Genomic DNA, 21,683 nt, shown 5'->3' on the forward strand with positions numbered 1-21,683 from the left:
ACTGCGTCCCTCCTCCGGGTCAGCTTGGCCATCGGACCCAGTACTCGCAGCTTGTGCTTCCGCCCGGACGTCTTTCCGCAAGACTCGGCGGCGGGAACGGACGCGCCCCCGATTTGCCGGTCGGTCCCGGGATGGCCCCCAAACTTTCCAACTCTGTGGAGGGGCTCCGCGCCGCCGGCAACCAGAGCTTCCGCAACGGCCAGTTCGCCGAGGCTGCCGCCTTCTACAGCCGCGCGCTGCGAGTGGTGCAGGCGCAAGGTACGACCCTGGCCCTCCTTTCCTCCGCCGGGGCTGCTTCTCTCTCCTCTCCCCCCGAGCCGGACTACTCAGACCTCGCTCTGTCCCTGGGTTCAGGGGGCTTCCTTTCCCCATGGCCCACTGTCCCACCAGGCTTCCACCAGCCTTCCCGCCCATGTGGCATCTTACGAGTAACTTCCTTGGCCCTTTCTTTCTGCCTTTTAAAAAAATCGTAATGTGGTTTTATTATTCGTTCTTTTTCACTTAATGACCTACCAGAAACATAGTTCCATGTTAATAGGTGTTTTATCATTTTTTTTGTTATGGTGAAAAACACAACATTGAATTTACCCTCTTAACCATTTTTAAGTGTTGAGTTGAGTACTGTCAAGTATTTTGGCCTTGTTGTGTAACAGATCTCTAGAACGTTTTCATCTTGAAACACTGAAACTCAATACCCACTAAACACTAATCCCCTCCCCTTCCAGCCCTTGGTATCCAACTTCCTACTTTTTGTATCTGTAATTTTGACTACTTTAGATAGTCAAAATGAGTGAGATAATACAGTAGTTGTGTCTCGTGATTGGCTTGTTTCACTTAGCGGAACCCTTGAGGACGTTGTAATTCACGTTGTATCCTGTGACAGGATTTCCTTTTTAAGGCTGCATAATGTTCCATTGTATGGATATGCCACTTTTTTAATCCGTTTATCATTGATGGACGTTTGTATGCTTCCACCTCTTAGCTATTGTGAATAATGCTGTGATGATCCTGGATTGAATTCTTTTGGCTATATACCCAGAAGTGGGATTGCTGGATCAGATGGTAGTTCTAGTTTTAATTTTGGGGGGACCCTCCATACTGTTTTCCATAGTTGCTGCACCATTTTACATTCCCACTGGCAAAGCACAAAGGTTCCAACTTCTCAGCATTCTCACCAGCACTTATCTTCTGTTTTTTTTTTGATAATGGCTGTCCTGATAGGTGTGAGCTGCCTGCTTTTAAATGTTCTGTTATTCAGGCTTCATTCTAATCCCTGAGGATATAGCTCAACCCTCCTTCGCAACTGTTGGTCTTCAATTAAATTAGTATTTGTTGAGCACCTGATTGTACTGATTCTATAACAAGACAGAGAAGGTCCTTTCTCTCAAGGATCGTACATTCTTGTTTTTTGGGGGGAGTGGGGGTGGGCAGGCATGGATCTTAAGCTAGTAAACAAGACCTGTCCGATAATGATTAGGGCTATATAGAAGACAAATATGGTGATGGGACAGAGTTGACTAGGGCGCTCCTTTAGAATGGGAGGTCAAGGACAACTTCTTTGAAGAGGTGATATTTGAGGTGATGTCTGAATAATGAGAAGCCAACTGCACAAAGTTTAGGTGCTGAGCATTCCAGGTGGTGGGAACTGTAATTACAGGCGTACCTTGTTTTATTGGACTTTTCTTTATTGTGCTTCACAGGTGTTGTGTTTTTTTACAAATGGAAGACAAGACCCTCCAGCAAAAAGATTGCTATTAATACTTGTCTGGAACCGAACCCTCGGTGTCTCCTGGGTATGCCTATACAAAGGCACCTAGGAGGAATAAGCATGTGTTCCAGGAGCCAAGAATAGTGAGCCAGTGGAGGGAGTAGTAAGGCTTGAGCTCAGTTAGACAGGCAGAACCTTACTGTGTAGACATTTTATACAAGAGGCTGTGTCGTAAGGAGTTTGGGTTTTATTCCCTGATGGGAAGCTCCTGGAGAGCTTTAAACAGGAGTACCAGTTCTTCCAGCCTCCAGCTCATTTCAACCAACCACAGCCCTTTCCTCACCTCTTCTGCAAATTGTCTTAGCCCTCATTGGAATCCCTTCTCTGTAGTACCTATTTCCCTTTGCCTTCCTTCTCTTTCTCATTTTCTCGGCTAGCATTTGTTGAGTGCTTTACCGTGTGCTAGACATTACCCCTTTTATCTTCATACTAACCTGTAACTAAGACACTCTATGGATGAGTCCAGAAGAGTTAAATTACCGACCCTGGGGTTACACAATGAACACATGTAATAGGCAAGATTTGAATATGAGTCTGTTTCCCTAGTCCAAGTTTTTAATCTTTTTGCTAGACTTTTCCCCAAATTTTCTTGAAATTACCGTCTTTTTTTGTTTGAACTTTTGCAGTTTTAAGCTACTCTTGCCTCGTTTTTTTCTAGAACACTCTCCCTGCTCATCTCAGCCTCACTTGACATCGCTGAGATACTGATATTTCTGCCTTTTTCTTTCATTCTACCCCAGCTGGCCTGGAAAAGCTTGTGCTTTCGTATGGATTTATTCTGGGTCACTGGAAGAGCTGGCCTAGTGTCTAGATTTAGTAGGGGGCCAGCGTTTGGTTCTCATTCTTTTCTAGATAACATATGGGCAAGTCCCTTGATTTCTCTGATCAGTTTTCCTGATCTTGAAAGGAGAGCAGGGAGCAACCTAACACAATGAACCCTTCCAGTAAGTCTGTGAAGTGATATCGTCATGTGATAGGTGAGCACAGGAGACCAGCGGGATTGGGTAACTTGTGGGATCGCAGGCTGGATTGTAGGTTCTGTCTGATGCCCTTTCCGCCATGTCACTGGTGCTTCTGAGCATGCACACCCTGGGGACTTGAGGTGGAGTCCAAGTTTTAAGTACTTGTACTTGTTCCTTAAGGGCAAGGATATATTGTTATTTATCTCTGTACTTTGCTGTCTCATTCAGGGCCTGGCAAAATAAGAAAAAAAAAGTTATTTAATTGTTTGTTATTGTTGGTATTGAATGAAAGATATGCATCAATATGGTAACATGATATTTAGTGAAAAAAGCAAGTTGCAAAAAAATAGGCAATAAGGTGTCATTTAGGACAAGCTTTTAAAGATACTAAATGATATCTTAGGTGTGAATGCATACATAACAAAAGGTAGACAAACATGCATGAGCATGTTACGTACCAACTTTAGGATTGCAGTGACATCTGGGGGCCTGGGGACGGAGCAAAGGGAAAAGGATGGGGATGAGTGGAGCTTCAGTTATATCAAAAATGAAAAAGGTGGGAAACAAGTATAACGTATGCTCAGTCTAGTGATGGATATTGGATATCTGTTTTCTGTATGTTTCACACCGACCGTGTTTCCCCGAAAATAAGACATAGCCATGCCATCAGCTCTAATGTGTCTTTTGGAGCAAAAATTAATATAAGATCTGGTCTTGTTTTAATGTAAGACCCTGTCTTATATAATAAAATATAATATAATACTGGGTTTTATATTAATTTTTGCTCCAAAAGACGCATTAGAGCTGATGGTCTGGCTAGGTCTTATTTTTGGGGAAACACGGTAGGAGTGGAATAACTGGGTCAACACTTGATAGTTTCCTTTTTTTTTCCTTATGGCTCTTGCCAGTGGGTATGCAGTGGTTGAAAATTATTTTTTGAAATGAAAATCATGGTAGCCAGAATAAAGGACTTGAGCTTTGAGATTCCTGAGTTACCCTGCCTTTAGAAAAATGTCTGCTAATTCTCCTCCCCCTTGGGGAGCATGAGTCCTTCCCCTGATTAAGTTCTCTGTAGTCCTGTCAGATCCAGAGGACTTTCCGTGGTACAGTCCTCGGATTTGACCAGGTAGAATTTAGTCTCTTGTCTTTTATGGTCCTACAGCACTTGTTCAGTCCCTTTGTCATATTTTTCTTACCTTTTTATTTTTCTTTATTGGGTTTACATGCTTTTTGTAATAAAATTAACACACATACACACAAGTAATTACAGCATGGATTTCTTTGAGGCAGAAGTCAGCTATTTCATGTTTATCTTTGCCTGGTACCAAGTTTCCTGGTGCAATGAATGAATGAGAAGATGCTTGGTGTTCTCACTCCCATGTACTAATGACAAACTTACCAGCCCATCAGACCAGCAATTCCGATCAAGTTACAGTCATCTCGGCTACCTTTTACCAAAGCCCAGAGAGCTCAGAGGGTGAGTGTACCCTGGTGACCTGAGGCATCCGTTTCCCAACCTGTCAGTCTCATGCTTTCTGCTTCTACCTGGGCAGGTTCTTCGGACCCTGAAGAAGAAAGTGTTCTCTACTCCAACCGAGCAGCGTGCCACTTGAAAGATGGAAACTGCGGAGACTGCATCAAAGATTGCACGTCGTAAGTGGTCGAGGGTAACTTTGGGGTGCTCGCGAGGCTCGGAAGAGGAGTTTATCTGGCCTGGTTTTTCTTTGGACTGATCCCACCAGTTACATATGTGACAGATACTAGGCAGTGTCACTGTCACCGAGTCACTGAAACAGGAGGCTCTACTTGGTCTTTGTGGCCCCTGCCTTGTGTTTTTGGAGTCGTGGCTCTGCTGCTGTAAACAAAGTAGGATGGGCAGTTAGAGACAGGCCTTGAAGTCCTTGTGAGATTTGGGACCTGGGGATGAGGGAGAGTTGCAGACGAGTGACTGGCTTGCCCAGGTTTCTTCTGGGGTGGATGTGTGGGAAAGGAAAGGAGAGAGGGAAAGAAAGAGGGATAGGGGTTAATAGATAGCCAGGAAAGAAACAAGGAGAAAGGAGAAAATGGTATCCATCAATGACCAGGTGTAGGGGATGTTAAACAGTTTGTCATATTTCTTTCTTCTTCAAGCCAGTCTGATACAGCCTTCTTTCATCATTGCTAAACTAGCTCACACACCTTAATATATCCTCAGATCTGATATCCTGTGACATTGCCTTAGAGTCATGCAAGCCCTGGGCATAGATGGGAGAGCAGAGAGGTGCGCTTGCTCACGGAGCCAGTGCTAAGTTGATTTGTACCAGGCCCTGTGCTAGGATTCCTTCCTGCAGGGCTCATAGCCATTCTATGGGGAAAGTTTACCATCCTTCCCAGGCTAGAACTGGGTCGCAGAAGGTTGAAGTGGTAGAGTGACTTGCGTGGGGTCACATGGTTAGTGGCAGGGGTGGGATTCAAACACCACTCCATCTGATTCCAGAGCCTGTTTGTTATTCCCACCGGGCCACAACTGGAAACACAGAGAAGCATGAAAGCTACAAGGCACTTTGTCTTGATTTTGAGAGGATTGCAACTAAAAATTGGTGCACGTACACTCAGATTTTACATTATCCATGGTTTTCTGCCCTCTTTCCCTTCTCCACTTCAATCTAAGTCGAAAAGTCGCGCTTCTAAGGCTTGACATTTTTAGCAGTGTCTCTGCTAAAAATGACCTCCTATATCCTGAATGCTGTAGCTGACCCGACCTGGAAGGAGCCGTGGGGGGAACCCTGGTGACTTAAAAGCCAGGTGACATTTCTGCCTCCTGTTCTAGAGCTCTGGCCTTAGTTCCTTTCGGCATAAAGCCCTTGCTGCGGCGAGCATCGGCCTACGAGGCTCTGGAGAAGTATCCCCAGGCCTATGTCGACTACAAGACCGCGCTGCAGGTTGATGGCAGTGTGACGTCAGCCGTGGAAGGCCTCAACAGGTGAGCCTGAGTCACTACGGGCAGTCCTTCTGGAACTCTGCCCTCCTTCCATTCATTGACGTGGAACCATTGCTTTGGTCATCTTCTGGTGGGATCCCTTTGGCCTAGGCTTAGGAACTCCTCATGAGCATGTGGCGAAAGTGTGGAAGGAGAATTTGCTGTCATATTTAGCAGGTGTTCAAGGGCTCAGGATTACTGAGTTGGCTGCTTTTTGTTTGTTTGTTTGTTTGTTGCCTGGGTGCGTAAATGCATTCACACATAGTAATTTATTGAGCTCTGTGTCAGGTATTGTGCCAGATTTAGGGCAACTATAGAAATAAAAGAGATACTAATTCTCCTTGCTTCCAGGAGCTAACTAGATCGGGGAAAGGAAGACCCAGGCACAAGCAGCTGGGACACGAGGCTGTAGGGATATTGTTTCTGGATGTGTTTCAGTGTATTGTACTGCGACCCCTTCACAAGGCCCCTCGGATAACATTTCTCTCTGGTCTTCTGAGCAGTTGTTTGTCTTTATCTCATGGTTCCCCCCATGTTTCCCCTCCTTGCATGGGCTGCTAGAAAGCCAAACACCACACTAACAGCAAACCCTTAGCAGGACTTCCTGGTATGTCTTTAGTGCACCCTTTCTGGCTTCACGTGTTCTCTCTCTGCCTCCTTTTAGTTTCTATCTGCCCCTTACATGCCAGACTTTGCCCTAGGGCCTGGTCTAATGCCTGAGACATATGTCTTCCTGCCCTGACAGAGCTCCTGGTCTCATGGAGAACACCAGTCAGTCATAGGCAAGCACACTGCAAAGGATGAGTGCTGTGCTAGGAGGCAGCTCGGGGGGCTATGAGGGCAGACAGGAGGCCCCTAACCAGCTGGGGGGGCTATGAGGGCAGACAGGAGGCCCCTAACCAGCTGGGGGGGTGCTGTGAGGACAGACAGGAGGCCCCTAACCAGCTGGGGGGAGGCCAGAGAGGGCTTCCAGGGGAGGTGAGCGGAGAGACATGACTAGAGATTGGGGCCAAAGACCAGCAAGGACAAGGGGCAGCCTGGGCAAGAGTGAGCGAGTGTGATGTGTTACAGAAATTGTGAGGGGTCCCTTTCATATGGTGCTGTAGGTGAGGAGCTCAGCTCAGCTCAGGACAGGAGGTGAGGCCAGGTCATGCAGGGCCTGGTTTTCAGGGGCTTGGACTTATCTGAAGACAGTGAGGCATCGTAAAAGGGTCTTAAGCAGGGGAGCAACATGAGCAGATTTGAGAGAGAAGCTCATTCACTGGCTGCCATGTTGAAGAATGCCTTGAGAGAGAACAGAATAGGAAGGGGGCATGCAGTAACGCAGCAGAGATGGTGCGGATAGTGGAAAGAGTGGGACCCCTTCAGGGGACGTTTAGGTAGTATTTCAGCAGGTTTTGGTGGTTGTGGTGGTGAGAGGGAAGAATAGAAGACATCCAGCTGGTTGACATGTTGAGTTGGAGGTGATTGTGGGACATGAGACTAAAGATGTAAGGAAGGCAGCAGGTATTCAGGTAAGTTTGGAGCAAAGGGGAAAATACAGGTCAGACGTACAAATTTGAAGGTCATCAGCATAGAGGTGAATTAAGGTTGTAGGAGAAAAGAAGAACCCTACAGCCGTGTATGGGGGGAAGAGGATGGAGCTTTGAGAAATTCCGGCAGTGGAAGGACCTTCAGAGGAACAGCGGCTGGAGTGACAGGAGGAAACTTGAAGCAGTTAGTGTCACCAGGGAAGGAGTGTTTCCAGAAGGATGAAGACGTCATTCGGGTCGGGTGTGCCGGTAGACTTAAGCATTCAGGAATGAAGTCCCTGATGATTCTGATGGAAGCAGTTCAGTGGGGTCAGAAGCCAGATGGCGTTGGGTTCAGGAAGTCTGGCCGTGAGGATGCAGAGCAGTGTAGCTGTGATGGCAGAGGGATGTCCAGGTGGGTCTTATTAAGTGAAGAAAGAGTTAAATGCTGATAGTTGGACAGAGCAGAGAGAAACGATGAAGATATTAGAGAGGAAGATGCTGGCTGAGTGTGGTCCCTGAGAGGCAGGAAGAGATTGGGTCCAACCTTAGGTGGAGGGATTGACCTTGTTGGTCTTCTGATTGGTCTTCTGTTGTGACGAGAGAAATAGGAAGGGTTGGTGTGAGGACAGAGTCCCAGAGAGCAGTTTCCAGGCTCTTGGCCTCACATGGAAAGGTACTGGCTTGGGTAGTAGATGGCCATCAGCTGTGACTAGTTGGCCATGAGTTGTAACCGGTTAGCTGGACTCGTCCATTAGCCACTAATATACCTGCCGTGGCTGCGCTGGCGAGGGGTTTGGTTGGTTGGTTGGTTGGCAGGCAGATTGCGGCTAGCAAGTGGGGTTAGCAAGCGTGGATAGCGGATTGTGTATCGTGTGGATCCTACTTACTATGTCTCCCCAGCCGCCAGCGAGACTGTGGTGCAGGAAGACCCCCTGTTGGGGTACGGGCAGATGTTTGCTTTTGTGTCTCCACCAGCCGCCATCGAGAATATAGTGGTATGACGCCCCTATCTATGGCTCCGTTGTTGTTCCTTTTTGGCCTCACCATATCCTGCGTTCTTGTGCAGGGAGCGGGAGCTGAGACCCTGCATGACAGTTGGGTGCCCATGCAGGTGGGTTTGTATTTGGAGTTTGAGGAAGTTTGCTCTGAAAAGGGGGGAGGGTTAGGAGCAGAGTTGAGGAGGGTCGAGTTTTGAAATCGCTGGGCAGATTAGAAATACATCTTTGGGGGCTCAGAGACTGAATTTGTAGTGGTACCATTGTGTTTTCATTCTGGTATCATAGGAGCATGGTTGTAAAGGCAGAAAAAGTATACAGTGGGCTTTATTCACTCATTCAACACACACTTATTGTGGGTGCCAGGTAATGATGTGCAGGTGCTGGGGACCAGTTCACAGAACAGACACGGTCACTGAGCGGCATTTTAAGCAAGTTAGCTGGGTCTGGAAGGAGGGAAAGGGGGCTGGGAAGTGGACCAGACTGTTCTGGGTAGAGGACAAAGGATGTGCAGAGGCTTTAAACATCAGATCAGGAGGGAAGGCGGCCCCTGATCAAGATGGAGCGGTGGGAGGGGCCCGGATCCCAGGCCTGCTAGCCTAGGGACATGGAGCCACTGAAGGAGTTTCAAATTTGAGAGGGACGTAAGATTTACATTTTTAAAAACTCTCTGCATTAATCAAATGTGAGATGCTTGCATGGCCTCATATGATAGCTCTGTTAATATAAAGCATCGTCCTTTCTTGGGGCCTGTGTGGTCCTTCGGGGGTAAATACCCTTCACAAGCAACACAGCATTACTTTGAAGTTAACATAGTGTGACCAGCGAGGGCCAGGCAGGGGGAACTATGATGGTGGCTGATGTGAGAAGACTTTTATGGGTGGCCGACTCCTGTTTCTTTCCTGCTGTGTGTCTGGAGGATATAAAGAGATGGTCCAAACCGAGGAAGATAACTGGCTCTCATACACCTCCTTTCGGTTTATAAGAGGAGGACCATCTTGTCCCAGCCGGAAACGTCCCTGCTATCCTGCCTTCCTTTCCAGGATGACCAGAGCACTCATGGACTCACTTGGGCCCGAGTGGCGCCTGAAGCTGCCCTCCATCCCCTTGGTACCTGTTTCAGCTCAGAAGAGGTGGAATTCCTTGCCCCCGGAAAACCACAAGGAGACAGCTAAAAGCAAATCCAAAGAAACCAGAAATACAAAGAGCAAAGGTAAGCTGTGACTTCCTACTCAGTGTTGGGCAGTTTCTCTGTAGCCACTCTCTCTAGAGTAATCCTGTAAAACTTGTCCTCGTTTACGCTGAGTTATAAAAATATCTTTAAAAGGTCTTACTTAGCCTCTTAGAGATTGTCTCCTCAACTCCACAATGAGGGTGGTGAGAAAATCTACCCCACAACTGTAAGGACTGAGGAACACAGGTGAACCCCCAGCCTGGCACATAGGTACAGGCTGTTTGCTCCCTTCTCTTTTCTGGCAGCATTTGGAATGTATCATTTTGGACGTTTTGCTTGCAAGAATAGAAAATTCACTGTGGGAAAAATAATAAAGAGTTTTATTGGCTCAAACAACTGAAAAGTCCAGAGTTCAGTTTCAGGCCAGGTTTGATCCAGCAGCTAACTACATTCGCAGGCTCTGACTCCACTTCTCTGTACTTCTCTCAGCTCTCTTCTCTGGTGTGTGTCAGCTTTGTCTTTGGGCAGCTTTTCCTCCTAGCAGTAAAATGGCTGTAGCAGTTCCAGGTCTCATGCATGTACCACACCTCATGACCTAGAGGAAGAGAAAAACTTCTTTTGTCTGAGAGGGTTTCTTTCCCCCAAATCCCTAGCTCACATATTTTCTCAGTTTATTCTGGTCTCTTTGGTCACAGGCCATTCTCTGAACTAGTCACTGTGACCAGGGGCTGAGATTTTGTGATTAGCTCAGCCCTAAGACATCTGCCCCACCCCCACAGCCAGAGGGTGATGCTTCCCCAGGAACACGCACACATAAGGAGAGAAATAAGAGAAGAGAGATCAAAGCCAAGTGGCCCTACACAGGAAACTGTCCACCTGACGGTAAAACAGAGGCAGGGCCTCGCTGGCTCTTACAATGCTCCAGGGGAATTGTCCCAGCCCAGCAAGCCAGGTGTAGGGGACAGGCCGTGCGGGAGGGTCAGGCCTGCAGCCTTGCATGGCGCTAGGCGAGGGTAGGAGTTACTTCCATTCCCAGGAGGAAACCTATATGACCATAGGTTTGTGGGAGCCTGGTCAGTGTACCCCACTCTTTCCCGGAGTGAAAATGTGGGGTGCTAATGAACGAGGTGGCTTCAGGGCACCCAGTGTTCACATCATTCCTTCAGAGTCACTGAGCCACGTGTTCCAGGCCCTGTGCTAAGCAGTGTGACGCAGACAGGACGGGCAGTCTTGGCCCTCAGGACGCTCTCTGTTTTAACGAGAAACTGAGTCACATAAACAGCATTTCAAAATACAGGAGGAAGAACAAGTGCTTTAGAGTCTTTATAGTTTTCGGGAGTTCAGAATAAGAATTGATGTAAGTGTGCTTGGGGGAGTTGGGGAAAGGCTCACGGAGGAGGTGGCAGTGGAGGTGACAGGTTGAGCTGGGCCTTAAAGGGTGAGTTCTTCAGATGGGAAAGGACAGGGTTGGGAATTGTTGGCAGAGTGAAGAGTGTTGTTGAATGAACGCGTGGAGTGTTGCCGCAGAACAGCGGAAGTGAGCACGGCTGCAGAGTACGGTGTCAGAGAGCTGGGGTAAAGCTGAAGCTGTGTGTGCACTGCAGCCCACCGGCTCTTGCAGAGAAACTCACGCAATTGTGCACAAGGGCACATGTACAAGAATGCTCACAGCAGAATGTTTATAATGGCAAAAAACAAAACGAAATAAGTCTCCACAAGTAGGAGAATGGAAAAATCAGTTGCATGGCAGCAGGAGGTTGAATGAACTACAGGTATATGCATCGACACAGGTCAATCTCAGGAATCTCAGTTTGAGGGGAGAAAAGAAAAACAGGTCATGGAAGAATACATAGAACTATTTATTCCTTTACATGAAGTTCAGAAACAAAGTAAACAAATGGTTTATAGACACTATGGTATAAACAGTCAAAGACAAAAGGAAGGGCACACAGAAGTGGGGATAATGGTTTCCTCCCGGGGTGGATGGATTTGGGGAGGGACCCACAGAGCTTCAAGGGCCCTAGTAAATGTTCTGTTTCTTGAGGTGATGGATGAAGTCAAGGGTGTTAGTTTTACTCCTAAAACCTTACCCTTGTCATAAATATTTAGTATTTTATAAAGATGTTTTTAAAAATTAAAAAAGCAGGTGATACGGGAGCTGGGGCTGGAACAGCTAATTGGGGCAGAAGGCCAGGTTGGTCGGCTTGGGTTTCATCTCCCATCCTGGAAAGCTGGGGCATGGCCGCACGTGTCCTGTGAGGGTGGTACCCACAGGCTCAGACCAAAACAGCCAGGAGGAATAGTAGACTCTTCTGCCCTTTTCTGAAAGCCCAAGAGCTACACCCTGTCTTTAACAGATGCTTGTTTATTTAAATACTTATGCCCCTGCTTTAAATTCAGAAGGGGTTCTGTAGTTTCTCGTGCACGCTCAGATTTCATTCACAGTAGCTTTGTGGAGAGCAGGTGTTGCCCCCGTCATATTGGTGAGGAAATCGAGGTCCAACGGACTAGGTAGGTCCCACAGACCTTCCAGCTACTAAGTGGTAAGGTTGGAACCCAGGCTGCTTTTTATGATGTGTGTATTATTACAACTCCGAAGAGACCTCATTGATCTCCGTCGGCACCTGCTCCATGGTTTTTCCCTCTTCTGAATTTGCATCTAGTGCCTTCTGCTGAGGATGTGGAGAGAGCCAGAGTTCTGAAGGAAGAAGGCAATGAGCTTGTAAAGAAGGGAAACCATAAGAAAGCTATTGAGAAGTACAGTGAAAGCCTCTCGTTTAGTAACCTGGAATCCGCCACGTACAGCAACAGGTACCTTCCCCTCAGCTGCTGGCCTGGGGATTTCAGGACGATGGTATTGCATTCCCTAGCCTTCTCTTGGACTGTGATGGGCTCTTCACCCCTAGCATGTAGTCAGTGTTAGAGCTCAGAACACACACTCACACTCATTTTGGTCACTGCAAGGCAGGTCTTGCCAGTGGCATTCGCTCTCTTAAGGAGACAGAAACTGAGGGATGCCAAAGGGGAGCCTGGGCTTTGTTAGCCCTCTCTCCTCCCCAGGATTTTCATTAACCACCCAAATCAGCAGACGATGTCAGTAAAAGCACTGTGCTTGCTACACAGACACAACCTCAACACAAGTCTCGTAGCATCTCTATCTTCCACTCCCACCCCGCAGCTTGTCCAAAACCCTCTTGTTAGGAACGCACTGTGTCTGAGAGCACAGGGCAGAACCCAGGGTATGGAGTAATTGCCTGGCGTGGGAGCGAGACGGGTACAGCCTGGCCTGAGGGCTCAGACGTATGGTGCTACAGGACGCTCTGCGCCAGGAGCAGCTGTCAGTGGTCCCCTGACAGTGAGGGAGGGCCTTTGCCTCAGCTCATCCAGCCACTAAGTGGTAGAGACAGAACTGGAACCTGGCTCCAGTGAGATCTTTGTTTCACTGTCAGAAGCTTGAAATGTTCAGCAAGGGACCCTATCTGATCCAAACATTTCTTATAAAATGTTATCAATCTGTTTCTCCTTCCCTAGCACATGTTACCTTTTAGATCAGAAATCTTGGATCTATAACAGGCTCACTGTTCCTTATCTAAAACTCTTAGGATAAAATATGTTTCAGACTTTAGTAAGGTAATATGGTCCATCTACTGAATCAGATAACAGTTAGGGTCTGGGGCAGCTTACTGACGTTAACTGGTAGCATTTCTACAGTGAAACTTAAGGAAACCCCACGTTCACGTGGGCTGGTGTAAAAACAGACTAGTCTCATGTCAATTCATGAGGGCTTGCTGCCTCATGAGTAGAAAAGAGCTCGCAGTTGTCAGGCTTCCATTTTGGACCTGGGCTTTCCTGGCTGATTGGAGCAGGGTGCCTCCGTCTGCCAGGCTAACAGTTGGAAAAGAGCACTGTAGCCTGTGCCGTGTCTGTGCAGCATCACCTTCTAACTCCTCTGGGCCGCCTGGCCTGCTAACCTCATGCTGCTGGAGACCTCTATTAACCCGTTGTCCTGGGTGTTTGCCACATGTGGGGGCAATGTTTTGTTTCAATACTATTTTTCATGCAAATGTGTCTGTGCCGCACTGTTTTAATTACTGTTGCTTTATAATATCTTACAGGGCTGGTCTTTTCCTCGTCCTTAATCAGAGCATCCCTGGCTGTCTTCCCAGGTTGGCTCTTCTAGCTAAACCTTAGGATCATTTTGACAAATTCCAAAAAGTATCTTGTTGGGCTTTTGATTGTGGGGACATTGAATTTACAAATTTAGGAGACTGACTACTTTTCACAAAACTGAATTTCCCATCCATTGTGGCTTTCTCCATCTTTCTAAGAACCATCTTTGTAAGCACCCAGGTGGAGTCCCCAGTCTGCCCCTTGAGCACGTCGCGTCACTCCTCTGAGCCAGCGTGATCACCTAAGTGGGCTAGGGTTGTGAGCATTGAAGGTGTCACGTGCACAGAGGAGGTATTTGGCGAATTAGGATCACTCCTCAAACTACCTCATGGCCCTGGGTGGCCCCTAAGACGTGACAAACCTCTGCAATGGTCTTTCCCCGTCAGGGCGCTCTGCTATTTGGTCCTGAAGCAGTATAAGGAAGCGGTGAAGGATTGCACAGAAGCCCTCAAGCTGGATGGAAAAAACGTGAAGGCATTTTACAGACGGGCTCAAGCCTACAAAGCACTCAAGGTAAAAAGATCCCGACCAAAAGTCAACTAAGCTACAGACATTTGTGCCTGTGGTGACACTTCTAGAGCATAGTCAGGGTGAGGTGGTGTCTGCCACACTCTGGTGTCATCCGAGGGCCCAGGGTAGCTCGGGGCAGGCCTACATGCTGGGGTTAGAAAACCCTCTGCCGTCTCAGCAACCGTCCCCACCTCCCCTTTGATCTAACCTCACAGCACCACCCCACACCCTTTTCTCTTTTTTTAGGACTATAAATCCAGCTTTGCAGACATCAACAGCCTCCTGCAAATTGAGCCCAGGAACGGCCCTGCACAGAAGTTGCAGCAGGAAGTTAACCAGAACTTAAACTAAAACCCCCAAAGAGCAGCAGGAAACCTCTGTCCAACGACCTTCCTCTGTGCCTGCTCCTGGCACCCAGAATGCCCCGGACTGAGCTCTGAGGCGCCGCCTCTGCCCCTCAGAGATGATGGCCTTCCACCACTTACGAGGCTCGTGTTTGTTCAAATGAAGCTCAGTGTAGCCAAAAACCAGACATTGTTTTGCTGGAAAGGTTTCCTGCTAGAGCTGAAGCCCTGTTCTCCATTGCCCCTGCCTCGAACAGCTAGCGGATCGCAAACGAGTGCCTGTCAGCAGAGCACTCGGCTGGCTGCCCCTGCCCCACGCATGTTCCAGACTGCATGCTGCCCCTCAGACTTCACCAGACCCCTCACTGGTTCATTGCAAACTGAGCTGGGAGTAGGGAAAGGGGGGCCACAGGACTAGAAAACCCTGGCCCACCACCACCCAAAGCAGCCTGTTGAGCTGGCTCTCAGGGCTGCCATCCCTGCGCCGTCCTTGGCATTGTCCTGTGTTCTGAGCTGCAGCCCTTTTGGCCGGGCCCCACTTGGGCAGGGGTGCAGAACCCTGACCCTTGGGCTTTGTGGCTGTGCTGCCTCCCGCGTAGGGGTAGGTGCCTAAGCTGTTTCGAGAGCCCAGAGGTGTGGCCGCTCGTCCTGAAGGTGGGTGGGGTAGGCGAAAGGTCTCCTTGGAGTCTCCTTCCATTCTGGGCAGGGGCTTGTCTTTCCGCCTCGACATTGCTCCCCTCCGGACTTCTTGGCTCATTGTTATACGAAGTTAATTTGAACCGAACTGACTCCAATTTTGTTGAGCTGTGTTTAAGTGATTGTATTAAACGTCTTTCTTCTGTATAAATATCTGTTGTACTTGATGCTTTTTCAGCTTTGTATTTGGAATTTTGCAGCAACAAAGGCTACCGCTTATTGAGCATTCATCTATCGACCAAACAAATTTTCCAACATGTCTGCTTGGGCCAGGCCCCTTGTGTAGCACGAGGGAAACAGTGAATGAACAGACACGGTCCCTGCTCAGAGGGATGCCAGTCCAGGGGGATGGCAAGACGTTAATCAGCTAATCCAGGAACAGGTGTGAAACTGCCACTGGCTTAAGTGTTTCAAGTCACAATGCTTTCCCTGCCTACCTGGGAAGATGTGACCCCATGGAGGGAAAGGGGTCCCTGAGGAAGTGAAGCTTGAACTGAGTCCTAACGTGGGAGTTTAGCTGGGAGGACAGGGTCAGAAAGTGCCACTCCAGTTCCCAAAACACGGAATGCTTCAGGATCAGCCACACTCAGGGCCGCCTCCCAGTTCAGTTAGTTTCCCCTTAATGGAGTGGAAGTGTGATGACTCCATAAAGCGGGGCAGTCGGGGTTTTCTCCGCCCCTTCTCCTCGTCACATACAGGGCTGAGCAGCAGTCAGCTGTTAGCACACAGCTTCCGACCTCTGGAGGAGTCGTCTCTGCTGAGCAATCAGGCTTCTGAGCAGAAGCCGGTGTGAGAGGCCACAGACAGGCTCAGTGCGTGTGGACGGGACCATTTCAAAGCGGGGAGCTGTGCCCTTTCAGTTGACCCATTAAGCAGGCATGGCTCTTACCTGATTTAAGGCGGGTTTAGTGGTGACATCCAGTCACGACTCATGCCCTTTTCTCCTCTAGTCTTGATTTACTAACAAAAACAGAAAGTGAGACAACCTGAAGAGGCTTCTCCCTCCCTGTAGGGGAAGAGAGTCATGACCCAGGAAGGTACCGAAAGTGTTTCTACGAGGGTTCTTTCATTACGTCACACAACCCCCGCCAGCCAGCCCAGCACATTGCTGGTTCTGGGGCATTTACCTACACTGCAGGGGGCTCAAGCCAGACACCTATGGCTTTAGTTTGTTTGGGGGGTGGTGGCTGCTCCTCGGGGGCTATCACAGTCCTGCTGGGTTCCCGACAGTTCTGTGCAGCTGTCCCCACCCTCGACAAACTTCAGCGCTGGTTTGGGTTTCTGTTCCCTGCAGCCGAAGCCCCAACCCAGTCCCACTTCCCTCACACAAGAAGGCCTCCTGAGAGACAAGCCAGAGTTTGCAGCACTTTTAATGCACAAAGCAAAAGGTAATGGGCTGGCTGGACGGCCAGCCTTCATTCTACAGACAGAGCTCTGGTACAGGTACAGCCCGACTGGGAAATAAGTTACGGTTCACAGGGCCTTAGAGCCAAGCGCAGGACACGCCGTTCTCATCAGCCAAGGGAGTGAGGAGTCCATTTTCTGGGGGTGAAAGGGTTAAAAGGAATGTTTCTGAAGTATGGCAGACACCTGGCCTTCAACTAAGAAGGGAGACTAGACCACGCCAGGCCTTGAGGCAGGCAGTGCCCAAGGGAAGCCCACCCTATTCTGAGGGAGGCCCGGCAGGGCAGCGGGCAAGGGAATGCCGCCTTCACTTTGTACAATAGTCTACACCCATCCGAGCCACACAGCTTGTCTCTCCTTTGGTCCTCACAGCTTCCCCCCAACTCCTTGAGGTCTCAGAGAAAGCCAGTGACACAACATAGTTCTCACTGATTGGATGCCAGTCCCTGCCCAGTTCTTTACAGCTCCTGGGCTCAGCTACTTCTGTCACCATTCCTCCCACCCCCATCCACCCACCTGGCTTCAGGCACGTTCACTGTTGTCTGCTCCGTGGCCTGGTGAGCCTGCAACACCACCAAAGCCTCTTCTACCTGTGGCACACAGTGGGAGGGACTTAGGCAGCTGCCCCAGCAGGGTTCCCGGAGAGCCCTGACCTGCCTCGGCACACCAGATACAGATAAAAAAAATCTCCCTCCACAGCGTCTCCACAGAGCCCTCATCTGACTGCTGCTTGTAAGCTCCCCTAACAGAAACCCACGGTCACCTTCTCAAGACAGATGGACAGTGCTGGCCAGCTGGGAAAACCTTGTACTGAATCAGAACACAGCTCCTTGTGCCAAAACCTCGCCTAGGGAGCCGCAGAGCATCACTCTGTCCCGCCCCAAGACTCCCCAGGTACCAGCTGGGATTAAGAAGATAAACTTGGTCCAAGTGGCAGCCTGCCAGCCCACACAGGAGGCACTTTTGTGCTTAGCCCTCCTCCTGCCACCCAGGCTCCAGCCCACCTTGGCATTGAGGGATTCTGGAGACTCCAGCATGAGCAGCAGCTCCGAGTTGTCTATCTCCAGCAGCATGCCCGTGATCTTGCCAGCCAGCTGGGTGTGGACGTCGTGGATGAGGGGATAGAGACGCTCACCTGTATGGAACAGCCTCTGATGGTTTATGCACACACCTGGCTGATGCCCCAGCATCCCAGGGGTGCTGCTGTGGAAGGGAGCAGTGACACATCGAGGTGGCTTCCCAGAACTGCTCCTCCCAGGCTGTGTTACTTAATCTTACCAGGAGCCTCTTTCCCCAACCGTGACGTGGGCATAGTAATAGTAAACGCCGCTTTGGAGGCCAGTCTGCAGAATCAAATTTGATACTACCTGGGAAGGAGTCTGCACAGGGGCTGACGAAGGTGGGTGCTGTTTTAAAAGACTCCTCTTGTTCATTTGGCAAGAAACAATTCCAAGGATACGCACAGAAATTCTAGACAGGCTATGATAATGCTGGACTTGACTTTTTGGGGAGCCAAATACATCAGATAAATTCACCTTCCACCATCAGGTACTGCTAGTGATAGGCCTAGTGTTGGGGGCCAGCCCATCTCAGCAATGCGTGGAGGGTCTAGCCAGGATGGGGTGTCTTAAGTGGGAGCGGGACACGTCTTCCCACGATGAAAGCAAAGGTGTTTACAGGGAACTGTTAACAGAACCTCCTGCCTTCTATTAAGCCCACTGATAATTTTTCTTTGAGGGGTAGGTAGTAAAGTGGCAAAACCGCAAGCGAGCTGCGGAAACAATGGGTTGGTAGCAATGGGGGCCTACAGAGAAAGGTCGGGAGACCTTATTGGCCACGAAGAAAAGAACCTGCCACCCACTAGCAAGCTTGTTCATTCATTCAAGTTGGTGGCACCCTTGAGCAGGGCCTGTCAGACATTAGGGATGGAGAGGAACTGGAATTCAGGGTCCAGGGGGCAACATTTGTTTTCCCGATGCACATTTCCCACCTCCAATGGGCTCTACTGGGAAGCTGATGAAATGTGACAGGTTCTTCCCATTCAGGGGAGGTGTGAGAACTGCAACACCCACCTTACAGGCCACGTCCCAGCAGAAACTCAACACCATACCCTTCATACTCTCACTCTAGCCCCTGATCTCCCCACCTCTGGGGTCTCTCCCAGCCTAACTCCAAGTCAGAACAGCGGAGCTGAAGAAACCTGGGGAACACCTGGTTTCATTTCAAGATGAAAGAACGGGGCCTGGAATGCAGAGGCAACTCGGGCGAGGTCACCCAGCTGTTTGGTCAGTGGCAGAGCCGGACCTTGTCCTGACATCTGACCTCCACTCGGTGTTTCCCACCAGGCTAGCCAGCGCTCAGCCCCCCTCCTCCTGCTCCAGAGTAGGGGCACCGGCCACTCACCAATCATCTGCTTTTGCTCATGCAATGGTGCTGCAGCCAGCATGGACGCGGTCAGGGGCTCCTGTCCGGGGACGCACACAGCAGACTCCCGGACCTGCACATGATGCCAGGGACACATCCCTTAACCGCCACGGATGGTCAAGGCCTTGAAACACTTAACCCTGTCAGGTGAGCTTAGGCCTCCAGGAAAGCTCTGGAAGAGGGGAGCAGGGGCCAAGGTACGGATGATCGGGTGGGATAGTCCCTAACGAGGGCACGGCACGGTGGACTAGACGACAAAGTTACACTCGAAGAGATGTTGCCCATCGTGCTCGGGGTCTAAAGGCCCCCAGTGCGTGTGGCCAGACGAAGCCACACCTCCCTAATCATTCTGTGCCAAATAAAGCCCTTCTGCTCAAGTAGCTTTTATGGCCACATCCCCAGCATGCTTCTGACCCTTTCACATCTTGGTAACTTTAAAAGCATTTTGCTGTTCAAAGACGACTCTTGTTCATTTTGCAAGAAATAGTTGGAAGTGTACACACTGAAATTCTACACAGGAGATGAAAATGCTGAGATGGAGACTTTTGGGCAGGGGCAGGGAGGTCATACAGCCTTTAAATTTAATCGCAGTCGATATTTTTGGTTCTGTTTTGCAAATGAATGGCATCCTTGCTGCTCAACACGTAAAGAGGAGATCCAGATTAATCGTGTTAATAACCCAAGCAAAGCAAGTCATGGTTCATAAAGAACACGACCCTGGCCCTTTCCCCCCTTCTATTAGTAAGGGGGAAAAACGTTGATTGTACACGTTCATAAATGAAACTTTACAAGCCAAGAAGAGAAAACTAAGGCCCAGAGAGCGCTAATGCCTTAGCCAAGCCTTCTGGAGCCCAGACTAAGATGGCAGCTGGTCCAGCCTTACCCCATGGGTACTGGGCATTGCCGAGAGATATCTGTGTGTCAGGAGAGGCTTGCCTGGCGTACAGCATCCTGCCCCACCAGGTCTGGTGGTCTGGGTACCAATGTTGGCTGTAAGAAATAAGCCGGCACATTAGGGCCTAGCAGCAACCTAAAGCCATACAGCTTCAAGACGAGCAGTTACGTAGAATCCCCAGCACTGAGTATGGTGCCAGCATACAGATGTGCAAACATCTGCCGAATTATGAAACAGCCATGCTTGCCCACAGTCCAAACCTACGCTCTTGTTCACAGCTGCTGCTTTGAACCTACTCAGTTCAGACCCAGTGCTAAGCCCTGGCAGGTATGATCTCATTCCCCCACACAACAAAACGGAAATGCTGTTTTCATTCCTATTTTAAAGATGACGCGATCCGATACAGTACTTAGCAAGGCCACAAGATGAATTAGCCCCAGGAACTGGGTCTGTGGGACTCGAGTCCACACGGCCTCTGAAACCAGCTGTGCTCTCCAAGAGGGTGAATGGCAAGCTCGTTGCTGTGGAGGCCGGCTCTGACTCCCCGCTAGCCCACCCCAGCAACAAGCCCTGCCCCCATTCCTCCTGGCCCTGCCCAAACTCACCAACTCTTCGAGCGTGAGGCACCTGGTGTGACACCTGGGTGGAGACCTGTCGGACACTGCTGACGTGGGACAGGGGGTGCCGAGACATGGCCGGTGGCTGGGCCATTGAGGCAGCGGGAGGGTAGGCGGCTTGTGGCATAGAGCACATGGAGAGATAAAAGTTGGCAGGAACGGGGCAGGGAGTATGATAATCAGAGTGGCACACCGCACCCTGAAGGGTCCAGGGTGAGGGAGGGGATGGGAAGGGAACCAGAATATTCATAGCCGAGAGATGAGTGAATTCACCTAGCCAGGCAGACCCAGAACTCCATGGAAGGGGGGGGGGGGGGCGTGGAAATCTGCTATTACAAACCAACTCACGTCTCCCCAGAGCCCCAAGAGGCACAGGCACCATAACTGCACACCTTCGTCCCCCCAGACAGTTTCAAGTCAGGTGAACATCACTCTTAGAGAAGGGCCATTCACCAGTAATACAGCCGAAGCAGTTTCATTTTCTCAGCTTTGCAAGAATTTTCAGTGACAAATCAGACAAACCTTTGGAGCTGACTGCCGATAATGGCTACACTGCGAGTCTTTTACAGGCTCAGCACTGTGCTTGCTGCTTTACACAGATCTCATTCAGGCCCCCATTCAGAAGAGGACACTGACGCTCAGAGAGGAAAAGTGACCTGCCCCAATTAACACCTTGGGAAGTGACAGAGCCAGGTTTGACCCCAAAGCTCAGGTTCTTTAACCACTACGCTACACGCTGTCCCACGGGGCCCACACTCATTGGTCACACTGAGGGTGGAAGGGGCTGGGTCACTCACACAAGGATCTAGGTGGTTGGGCCGTCCACCTGGGCGCAGGCTGCACAGGTGGGCCAGAGCCATAGTATGCAGCCTGGGCTGGAGGCTGTGAGGGAGAAGACCCAGAGTGGGGGGTTACAGCAGGGGAAGTAAAAAGTTGCATCTCTTTAAGGACACCCCTGCAGGAACTCCACTGTCTCTTCTAGGGGACTGGTTAGCAAAGACCCACAAAGCTGGGATGAAGGCCTGTCTTCCATGTCAGGATGTCCATTAGCCCTGAACCCTTCAGGACAAGACCTCAGGTTCAATGCTTGCCCCTTATTATCCGAGCTACTAGCCCAGTGAGCTGAATAACATGGTGACACATCTTCCTGTAACTTGTGCCGGCTTAAGCAACTTTTGAAAAGAGCAGGAATTTTCTTATCCTAGCAGCCTTTAACGGCTGACATCTTTCTTCTTCCCCTAGGGCACAGGA

At 49.7% G+C, this 21,683-nt stretch overlaps 2 protein-coding genes across 7 annotated transcripts in view; one reads left to right on the forward strand and one right to left on the reverse strand.

The window, feature by feature from the left end:
* Positions 1-15,245, forward strand: TOMM34 (translocase of outer mitochondrial membrane 34). Its single transcript, XM_019749667.2, has 7 exons — positions 1-258; positions 4,284-4,383; positions 5,540-5,692; positions 9,242-9,411; positions 12,036-12,183; positions 13,929-14,055; positions 14,299-15,245. Exons 1-7 carry the CDS (start codon positions 132-134, stop codon positions 14,401-14,403), a joined length of 930 nt encoding a protein of 309 aa, XP_019605226.1. The 5' UTR covers positions 1-131; the 3' UTR covers positions 14,404-15,245.
* Positions 9,732-21,683, reverse strand: part of PABPC1L (poly(A) binding protein cytoplasmic 1 like) — a 26,039-nt gene continuing 14,087 nt past the window's right edge. The window contains exons 9-15 of one of the 6 annotated variants that reach the window (XM_074317430.1): positions 21,230-21,314; positions 20,421-20,549; positions 19,804-19,910; positions 18,900-18,993; positions 17,501-17,631; positions 17,013-17,086; positions 9,765-9,967 (exon numbers count right to left, since the gene is read on the reverse strand). In XM_074317430.1, the coding sequence (XP_074173531.1) occupies positions 9,961-9,967; positions 17,013-17,086; positions 17,501-17,631; positions 18,900-18,993; positions 19,804-19,910; positions 20,421-20,549; positions 21,230-21,314 (627 nt within the window). In that variant the 3' untranslated portion in view covers positions 9,765-9,960. Of the gene's footprint in view, positions 9,968-16,444; positions 17,632-18,899; positions 18,994-19,803; positions 19,911-20,420; positions 20,550-21,229; positions 21,315-21,683 lie in introns of those variants that run through there. The other 5 variants (XM_074317429.1, XR_012491114.1, XM_074317428.1 and 2 more) reach the window with 5 other exon arrangements.

This window comes from Rhinolophus sinicus, linkage group LG13 (genome assembly GCF_036562045.2).
Source record: "Rhinolophus sinicus isolate RSC01 linkage group LG13, ASM3656204v1, whole genome shotgun sequence".
NCBI lineage: Eukaryota > Metazoa > Chordata > Mammalia > Chiroptera > Rhinolophidae > Rhinolophus > Rhinolophus sinicus.

What these genes read in the sequence shown, in the direction of transcription:
- TOMM34 (XM_019749667.2), top strand. Translation starts at nt 132, where the DNA reads ATGGCCCCCAAACTTTCCAACTCTGTGGAGGGGCTCCGCGCCGCCGGC. An exon ending in GCCGTGGAAGGCCTCAACAG is followed by an intron (nt 5,693 to 9,241) that starts GTGAGCCTGAGT and finishes CTTCCTTTCCAG; the next exon opens with GATGACCAGAGCACTCATGG. An exon ending in CAGAAATACAAAGAGCAAAG is followed by an intron (nt 9,412 to 12,035) that starts GTAAGCTGTGAC and finishes ATTTGCATCTAG; the next exon opens with TGCCTTCTGCTGAGGATGTG.